Source organism: Cannabis sativa, chromosome 8 (genome assembly GCF_029168945.1).
Source record: "Cannabis sativa cultivar Pink pepper isolate KNU-18-1 chromosome 8, ASM2916894v1, whole genome shotgun sequence".
NCBI lineage: Eukaryota > Viridiplantae > Streptophyta > Magnoliopsida > Rosales > Cannabaceae > Cannabis > Cannabis sativa.
Window position 1 is genome coordinate 48,703,935 of NC_083608.1, and position 9,994 is coordinate 48,713,928.

General features: G+C 35.7%; 1 protein-coding gene across 4 annotated transcripts; it reads right to left on the reverse strand.

Annotated features, from left to right (window-relative positions):
• Window positions 1-469: 469 nt before the first annotated feature.
• On the reverse strand, window positions 470-9,606 carry LOC133030353 (paired amphipathic helix protein Sin3-like 2). Of its 4 annotated transcripts, none has more exons than XM_061103042.1 (23): window positions 9,292-9,606; window positions 9,136-9,211; window positions 8,084-8,440; window positions 7,805-7,985; window positions 7,620-7,718; window positions 7,353-7,523; window positions 6,955-7,249; window positions 5,885-6,021; window positions 5,611-5,686; window positions 5,504-5,533; window positions 5,188-5,381; window positions 4,947-5,101; window positions 4,466-4,590; window positions 4,106-4,360; window positions 3,324-3,998; window positions 3,157-3,212; window positions 2,406-3,029; window positions 2,219-2,319; window positions 1,996-2,134; window positions 1,758-1,910; window positions 1,397-1,560; window positions 1,071-1,182; window positions 470-940 (listed from the first exon to the last, which is right to left on the reverse strand). In XM_061103042.1, exons 2-23 carry the CDS (start codon window positions 9,207-9,209, stop codon window positions 731-733), a joined length of 4,383 nt encoding a protein of 1,460 aa, XP_060959025.1. In that variant the 5' UTR covers window positions 9,210-9,211; window positions 9,292-9,606; the 3' UTR covers window positions 470-730. The 4 variants fall into 4 exon arrangements, with proteins under 4 accessions (XP_060959025.1, XP_060959027.1, XP_060959026.1 ...); XM_061103044.1 differs by having other exon boundaries at window positions 470-965; XM_061103043.1 differs by having other exon boundaries at window positions 470-965; window positions 6,955-7,252; window positions 9,292-9,558.
• Between the last annotated feature and the right edge of the window lie 388 nt (window positions 9,607-9,994).

Here is a 9,994-nt window from a genome sequence, read left to right on the forward strand (position 1 = left end):
ATTGGCAGAAAATGTGTTTTATGTTATTTATGCTAATAATGTCTTAAGTCATTGTTATCCAGAGAGTTGGTATTTGATTATTGCACCTGGATTTGAATACATAGCTGAGGTGCATATCTCTTAAAATTTATAAGAACACTATATTATTTATATGATCCCTTCCGATAAGAAAATGTAATAATATCAACAAATTGAACCAACAAACAAATTGCTGCCAACGTTATATTACTATATTATAACAGAAGAAAACTGTTATCATCCAACCCAAAACAATCCCCCTATCCATTCTGTTAATATTATACATTATACACTAACCTTGTTTTGTTTTGAACTATGGATATTTATCCTATATAACAAACCAAAAGAGTGAAGAAAAAGATAAAGGTCATTATCTAATCCTGATTTGTATTGTGGAAACAAATTTGGAAAGTTTAAATATCATACATAGACTAAAATTTTAAGGGTGATATGGTGAATGAAAAATTGACACTTAAATTAAAAACCTCTCTACAAAAATATCATACATATCATCCTCCTTATGTACAAACAATAGATTAAAGGACCATTTATATGGCCTATGAAGTAACACACTAAAAGTAAAAAATAATAAAAAAAATCCAAGTCAAATATCCTTTTCTATAGTTTGTCAGATTACAAGATTTGATCGATCACCTGAGGCAAACCCTTAACGAGTTTTCTCAAAGAAGAGAAGGCACGCCTTATGTCATCTCTAACACGGTGATGCATCTCGTGATGTCTGAAACTGTCTACCTTGAACATCATTGTATTCTAACAAATACGAATGTTTATTCGAGGTTGATATGAATTTATGAAACCGTTGTACTCTTTGATCATCAGATGAAGATTTGCTTCCCGATGATTTAGTCCCCTTCCTCTTCGATCGGTAAAAGAAATCTTCTGTGTCCAGTACGTAGGAAATCTGCCACATTTCATGCATCATCAGACTAGGAAATGAAAGAAACATCAAGTTAGGGGAACTGATCGTTTATCTTATTATGACGGTTCGGTGACTCGAAAAGAATGAAGGCGTAAAATAACAAGCAACTTACCTTGGATGAATTGCAAGCTATCTTACACTCCAAACCATTGACTACTTTAACACCTTCCATAGCTTGGGCAATCGCCGAAGACTCATCTAAAACTGTATATTTACGCTTGTTTCTGCAATAATTAAATAAAACAATAAGCAAAATTTCAGAAAATCTTAACCTGAAAATTCGTATTATATGGAAGGTGTAGAAATGGTATCTATGATTCTTTATGTACATTACGGGTGGGAGAAAAATGCATTTAACCACATAAAAGATCACATGAGACAGATTGTACATTACCCATTGGTGCAAATGTAAGGAAAGGCTTTGTATTAAGTTATTACCTCCGCAAGGCGATGCCATCTTGATCCTTTTCTTCAGGAAAGATTGACAAAAATTCATTGTAAAGATAATCTGCAAAATTTGGATCCATTGAAACTGCAAAGACCTCAGGCTTCTCACTCATGTTGTCCATCAACTGGATAAAAAGGCGGGAGGGGGCAGAGGACTACAAAAGAAGACCAATGAAAATGAAGAAAAGAGGAACAGAGTCGGCTGTTAAAACGTATATAATTAAGGGGGAAAAAGAAGAAAGAAAAAAGAAAAAAAAAAACCTACCCTAAGAGAGAGTGGGGGGAGAGGCAGGTTATTGCCTCAAGAGAGAGATAGACAGACAGAAATGAAAAACAAGTTCTTAGAACTCACATATTCCAATCTATATATATTTTCCTCGTGCAGAAGTACTCGTGCATTTTCGAAATACACTGTGTCAATCAAGGATCCAGCTTTCCTAGATTTTTCGTACTCGAATAATTGAAGAAGCTTGTTGTCCATCTCATCAGTTGCTACTGTTTGAAGCTGTATGTACCAAAGAAACTCTCAATTACATTTCCAACCTCTGAAAAAAGCTAAAAGATGAGAAGAATTTAAAAGTTAGCAATACCTGTTTGACTAACTTATATATCAATTTGTCCAATGTAAACAGCACATACGATTGGTTTCCAAGTATAGCACGACATTCATCCTCAAACTTTGCATTATCAGAAGACCCATCAAGTAAATTGTAAAGCCCAGTCATAAATCTGCAAAAATGTGAAAAAAAATACTTCTAAACTAAATTTCCACCACTCACTCACTTATAATATAATCATTAAACCACTACTGACCTTCCATACAAATCCAATGAACTCAAGTCTTTTGAAGTTCTCCATTTTGTTTCTCCGCCTGTTGAATTAATTTTTGCTGAGAGAATCCTTTCATATAGAATCTGGCCCAAAAAAAAAAGGTTCAGCATCCAGCAGAAAACATTATATGACAACAAAATCAACAAAGAGAGAGAATATGTTTCCTTACTTGGTGTAGCCTGAAAAGTACATAGAAATCATCATTTCCATAGAAAACTTGATCTCCTTTCCTCTCCTCAGTTGAAGTGACTGGAACATGCTTTGCAAGAGGTTTAACTGACAAAAGAAATCGCTCTGATAATGGTAATGATGAGCGGTTTCTTCCAACTAAGTGTCCATCACTAGTACCTTCAGCCTCTCCTTCACTCCCAGCCTTACCATCAACCCCCTCATGCTCAGCATCTTCATCCTCTCCATGACCTTCCCTGGAGCACTCATCACCGGCAGACTCACTACCTGAGGCATCTTCACCAGCCTCGGAAACATTTTCACTGTTTTCATCATCAGCATCTTCATCATGCTCTACTCCAGCATCTTGACCACATGCCTCTTCACCATTTCCAGATAGATACTGCCTACTTCCATCAGCATGTTTTGTCTTAGACATAGAATGAGATGCATCATCTCGAGGGACTACAAAGTTGTCCTCCTCAAAATCACCAGTAGGCGACAACTCACCCTCCTCTTTTTCAATTTTGGAGGCCTCGACTGAATCTTCATGAGAGCTGCTAATTTTAGTACCTTCTCCAACAACACATTTTGTCAAAGATGAAGGTTTAGCAACAACACCCTCCTGAATCATCAAAATCCCAGCAAAGAAAAAGAAAAAATGATTTATAGTGGAGAATAAACGACATATATAACTGTTCATTAAAAATATCTATTTTATCTTAAATCAAGAGATAACTTAATTCTTCCACCTGTGATGAAGGTACAGCATCAGCATTTTCATCAGGTTTTGACAGACTTGCACAACCTTGAAAACAACAAAATGCAGAAACACAAGAAAATAGTTAACAATGAAAAAAAAAATATCAATATAAGAACATACTCTGAGCAATTAATATGCAAGAAGGGAAAAAAAAACCTGATGCTGCCTCTAAGCTGATTCTTTCATGACCATTTTCTGCTCCATTCGTTAACAATGCACTCAAATTGGCATCACGATCATTGGGGGTCACATGTTTTATCAGTCCACACATTTTATCAGTCACATCCACATTTTTCTTATCTTTGTCGAATTGAACACTATCAGACATTCGTTCGTCTTTGGAATCACAACTCATATCACGAGAACTATCTCCTTTATTTAAGGCATCCCCAGCTGATAACCCAATTCCACGAACACTCGGAGCTTCTGTTAAAGTGTTGCGGTCTTCAGAACAAACAGACTTTGGTTGCTCACCAATAGGACTTCCATCACTCTCTCCCATGCTTGATGCACCACAATTCGTAACATGATTATCGAGTTCATTAACATCTTCAGCGTCCTTTGAAGAGTGAACATGAGAAGGAACCCCGAACAATGGCTCCAAGAAGGTAGTGTAGAGTTTCATAACTTTATTTAACTGGTCTTTCGTTGTGCATATTTCATCACAGGAATACTCGACAAGTTTATACAAATCCTCATGAATACTGGCATCCAAGTATTCGTACTCTAGATGTGGACCTATGAATTGTCTACTTCCAGCGGCAACTGTAAGAAGAAATTCATCCTCTTTATGTTTGGTATCTTTTACTTCCTTGATTTCAGCCACCAAAGCTGCAATTTCAACAGGCACCATTAATAACATAGCTGATGCAAGAGCTACTAACCTTCAAATAACTCATTTTTATAAAATAAAGAAAAAAGGACAAAGTTGAACTTACATTTACAGCTCAAATTTTTGGAATCTTGTTGCTTAAAATAGAAGCTGCGGTGGTCAAGAGATTTGTAGTGGTTTTTAGTATAAATGTCAGCCCAAACCTTGTTAAAATCTGAACGACACCTTGTCCATTCTTCTTGCTTTTGCTTCAACCGCGTTAATATAACAGGCAATGCCACTGCTGTATTTTTACGTAATATGTCCAATACATCAAGACCATGGTCACCGTATAAGCGTTCTATGCACCTTAAATTCAGACCTACGATTATAGTAGTAACAAATCAGACAGAAAACAAACAAAAAAAGCTCAAGATGGCAGTGACAGATATTAGAAAATTGACTATAATAAGCTAAGAAAACAAACCAGTAAAGTGATCTTCAATGTTAATTGGAGATTCCGAATTGGTTTTATTGTCATTAATATTCAATAGTTCCTCAGCTCGCTTGGCAGTTGAAGTCACAGACTCTAGCAGCATATCCAGTTCAAACCTAAAATACCAAAAATATTAACAATTAGAAAGAACAGAGACAAATACATAATTTTATTACGATATCGTATTCTTGACAAAAAAAATAAAGAAGTACAAAGATAAAGACATAATTTCTTCATGGTCAAGATCAAGAGTTGGAAATGCAAGCATTAAAAATTACATTATCAAGGAAATCAAAACATATTAGAGAATGGTTATATGAGGTACTAATAGTGTTTTTGGAGCTCAATCAAAGCATACATGAAACGCTAGTCATTTATCAATGCAAATATTTACCAAAAGACGCATACAAATTTAATAGCACAAAATACAATGCAATCTTCCGACAGCAGAAGAACTATAACAGACTTTTACCTATCATCTTCGCATCTAAACAAACTTTCTTCATATTGATTTCTACGCATGTGCTTGAAAGAATAATCCTCACTTCCAGAAGTCACAGATACCCAATGGTCATTCAAAACTTGACAACCAAGCTCTGATCTCTGACTTACTGTAGGTATTGGATACTGCAAAATGATGAACAAAAACAAGTTTTCAATACAAGATCTAGATCTGAAGATGCAGTTTGCATATGTAATTAAAAATTGCATACATCATCTGGCAAGAAACGATAACTAGGAGTACATCGTTGGCAACTAGAGAGGTCAAGCTCCTGAATAGATTTTGCCAAATATTTTTCCCTGCATCTTTCCTTCTCTTTACTTGCTTCCGTGTCACGCTTCTGATCTTTTTCTTTGTCCTCTACCTTCAATGGTCTGGTTGTGTGACCATCAGTAGACAGTGATTCTGCATTAATAGTTAAGTTTAATCAATTATCAGAGCTCAAAAAATCACAAAATGAAACCCAACAGGAAATAAATTGGTCATAGATACATAAAAGGCTATGAAGTATAGAGAACGAAACGTACTTCTACTCATAACACCTGCAAGAAACCCATCTGCAAAGATAGATCCAGTAAGAAACAAATAAAAGAGAGAGCCGTGAGAAAATAACTTAATACTAATGTCAAATTACCAATATTCTCACAACGCTCTAAGAAATCAGTAAACTCCTCCATAAGATCCGGAAATTTTCCCAATAAATCAGTAACCTGAAAGAGGAGCAGATTGGAGAATGTCACAGCATATATTCACACTTAAAGTAAAGCTTTCATCGACTAAAAAAGTCTACACTTATATATTGGAATTGAAGAGGGCGTGATAGGTGGCTGATAATAGAAAGCATATGTCAGGGAAAATGTTAAAATGATACACGGATCAAATAATAACTGCCACAGTATAAAATGTACCAGATTTTGCAAGTCACTCCTTTTAATTATTCCATTGCTATAAATGTGAAGGCACTTTAAGAATGCTTGGTAATCATCTTGACTGCATAACCTCTCTTTAACTTTCTCACAGAAAACAAATCCCTGGTTGTATACACCTGAAATGGAAAAAAAAAACAAGTGAAAATAATGTACAAACAACTAAAGCAAACAATTTTTCCAATACTATTAGGTAGGTTTCAATATTTAATGCCAAGGTACCCATAGTTATTCCACACAAAACAATATAGTTAAATGACACTCAAGATTGCAGGAGAAACTTCACGCATGCTCACACTACATAATGGAGTTCGGCTTCAGTATACCAGTCACACATCATTCTTTCCATTTGTGCTATATTGCCAATATTCAAAACATAATGTATATATAAATGCCTAAATGAGATAACATATTCGCTTAAAATTTTCAAGGGGATGAGAGGTTAATTGAAATCTGACAGAACCCTATCAAATAACATACTCTCACAGCCCAGTCGTCTTGAATAAAATTACTCTTTATAGACTGAATGAGCTAGCAAGAGCAAGACCTTTTGGGTTACTTAAAGAGGGCTAGTTCTCCCAAATCCAGAATCCGACCATAAAGCTCCTAACTTTCATCTCCTTCTCTCTACCCATATATACAGTTGATACCCAACTAACAGGATACAACAAGCATGACACAAAACCTAACAAAGTTCAAATTCACCCTAAATAGTAACAGTTACAGTTTTCTATTTCATCATTGTAGGGCTAGGCATGAAGCCCCATTTCAGAATAAATAATTAAAAAATTAACTACTCACTAAACTACACAATAGGCTTCATTTGACTCACATAAGATCTATCAGAATCCTTTCCCAATCAATTACAGCAAATGTCTCAAACTCTCTTAAACTAAAAATACTCGTGCAATGCATTATCAGTGAGGGAAATTGGATTAAAAAAACCAGTGAGGGAGAATAAAAATGGAAAGATGTAGGGATGACTCGTACCACTTGAAAATGCAACAATGAGAAAAAGAAAAAAAAAATAAATGAGAGCAGAAAGTACTTACTCTTCAAGGAGTCTTTGTCATCATAAGAAGCAATATTAGCCGTTGCTCCAAATCCTTCAACCTTCCTTGCAGATTTCTTCTTGTCTGGGAGTCGCTGGTAACTGAAATCCTTATTGCTATTGTTCTCAGGTTCCCTGTCATCATGGTCACGATTTCTCCTATCTCTACTCTCCTTTTCGACACGCCTCCTTTGATCCTTGTGCATTTTTAGGGATTTATCATCATCCAACTCAGGACGATCAACACTAAGATCACGATCTGCATGGGGAGCAATAATCCTATCTCGTCGACGTTGCTGCTAAGAAAGATATAAATTTCAGCACCACCAAGAATCCATCAAATTTTGACACAGAAAGGAAGCTAAGGCAATAGCAAATATCTTCTACAAGTGCAATTACCTTCTCCATATGCACTTGATGCAAGGCAGGTGACACAGAGCTTCGTTCATTAAAACGCGGAAGTGAATTACGGCCAAATGGAAGTTGTTGTGTAGCTGTGGCAGAATTATCTGGTAAAAATCTAGTGAATTCCTCTAGCAAATCTGGATGCTTACGAAATAAAGCTGAAACCTGAAAAGAGAATAGATAATAAATATAAACTTTAGATGAAGAACAAAAGGGAAGGTATTGCAGTGGAAATAAAATCGATACAACAAAATGTTTTACCTCATCATAGACCGCATTAATATCTTTGTGTTCTTTTCTATACATATTCAGTATGTCTAGAAATGATTTATACACATGTTCATCATTTTGAAAACGCTTCTGCAAAATAGTCATCCATCTGTTAAACAACTGGCAACTGAACTTGCAAATTGAACGCTGAAACACAAGTAATAGTATAACTTCACCTTTATCTTGTTTACAAAACTAATAGCCTCATCAAATTCAACTATCTTTTTTGGTGGAGCATCATCCTCATCAATAGTTATCTCGTAACCTTTTGGCAAGAAGGTATTAAATCCCAAAATTAGGTTGCTATGCCCTTTAAATAACTCTTTCACTCTTCCAATGACACCAGTAGTGTCAGTTCTGAAACACATAAACAAAGCCATTAATCGATTGGCAGTTAATGGCAGCAAACAGTTCACATCACAAAAGGAAGTGCTTGACAGATGAAACTAGCAAACCTTTGGGCCTTGAAATCTTTCATGACCTCAAGAAACTTTTCATATTTATCCCTTTGATCTTGAAACATGTCCTTCACTTCTTTGAGATAAGTCAAGGCATCATTCGTTGTAAGTTTCTGAGAAGCAGCTGCTGCCACAGGCCCTCCACCACCAACACCACCACCGTTGCTGCCACCACCAACACCACCGCCGCCAATACCGACACCAACACCACCGCCGCCAATACCGACACCAACGCCAACATCAACAGCAACCCCAACATCAACACCAACTACTCCTCCCCCTCCTCCTCCTCCTCCTCCTCCTACCCCTCCCCCTCCCCCATCTCCTGGTCCTGAGACTGAGGACTGCCCATAGCTTCACACCCAAAAGATAAGTAAGTACTCATTAAATAAATAAATAAATACTTACCAATGACATATTTAATCTGTACTCAACTTCTCTCTAATACCATGCGCTTATAACGAACGTTCCTCTAACCCAAGCCAACTAGAACATGATATTAATTTAAACTTTTATTTCCAGAAACCAATAACAAATGCAACATTTCACCTTTTGCACAATTAGTTACTGATCCAAAGAAATTATACATTACTTTATCATGTCTGTTCTATTAAATCTAAAATTCCAAAAAAAAAACTAGGTTACCGACGGTATAGAATATGGATCACTCATTAACAGGTTCAATTTTAAACAAATTCGATGAAACCACGCCAACCTAATTCGTGTAAAACTCAACAAAAGAAACAAAAAAAAAATTGGAAAAAAAAAATTAAAAACAGCTTTAAACAAAATCCAGAAAGCTTTCCAAAGAATTTGAAGAGAAAAGCCCAAACATGTGAGTAAAAAAAAAAAATCCACAATCAAATGTTATAAATCTCAAGTTACAAAGATCAGGTAACCATTTATTCATCAACAAGGGTAAACAATGAAAAAACCAAACAAAAAAACACTCAATAGGCTTACATTAACAAACATTTTCCACCAAACCAAACAAAAACTTAAGCAAACATGCAATTCAGAAAATTATACACCTAGAGATAGAGACTTACGAGTCCCCACGGGAAGAACCAAAAGGACGTTTGAATTGAGCACTAACGTAAACATCATCTCTTATTCGCTTCATTTCTGTCACAGAAAACAAATCATAATCGCTCAGAACAAGACAAATAGAATAAACATTCATTAACAAAAGCATAAATTCTTACCTCAGATATTTTCTCGAGAAAATAAGCCGAACAGATCTCCGGAGAGAAAATAAAATAAGTAAAAGAAAGGGCTTGATCGCCCACAGAAGACGAAACAAGCGAAAATAATGAATAGTATCAAATCTCTATGGCTCAGTACGTTAAGAGAAAAAAAAATATATTTAAGCAATTTTGAAAAGAAAATTTGGGTTTTTATGGAGTTTTAATCTTCGGTTAAAAATAGAAAATGGGAAATTAGTAAAACATGGAAACATAGTGTTAAAAAGACGAAATTGTAGATATTAAAACTAAAATAAAATTATAAAATTCGAAATTGTTGTGAGGAATAGCTTGTGTTGGGGGGTTTTGTACCCAGTTGCCGCTATATTTAGTGTACTTTGAGTTTAGTTTGGGGCTAAGATTTTGGATGGGCCTCTTAGTTCGGGCCCAAACTATAAACACGCTTGTTTTTCAGATGAAACAATACAAGTACAACCAAACAAAGTGAAGTTAAGGGGGAGGACTTATCCTCTTGCAATTGCAGAGTGAGCATGTTTGAGTACTCAAAATGTACTTATCAATTAAATGAGTTACACATGTTCTGTGAGAGGCAGGCCTTTATCGCTTTGAACTCTCATTTGGTCCAACACCAGATTGGTAATTGGGCTAAGGCCGAAGCCCATATTGACAACTCAATATCTCCATGCGTTTTGTTATGTCCACT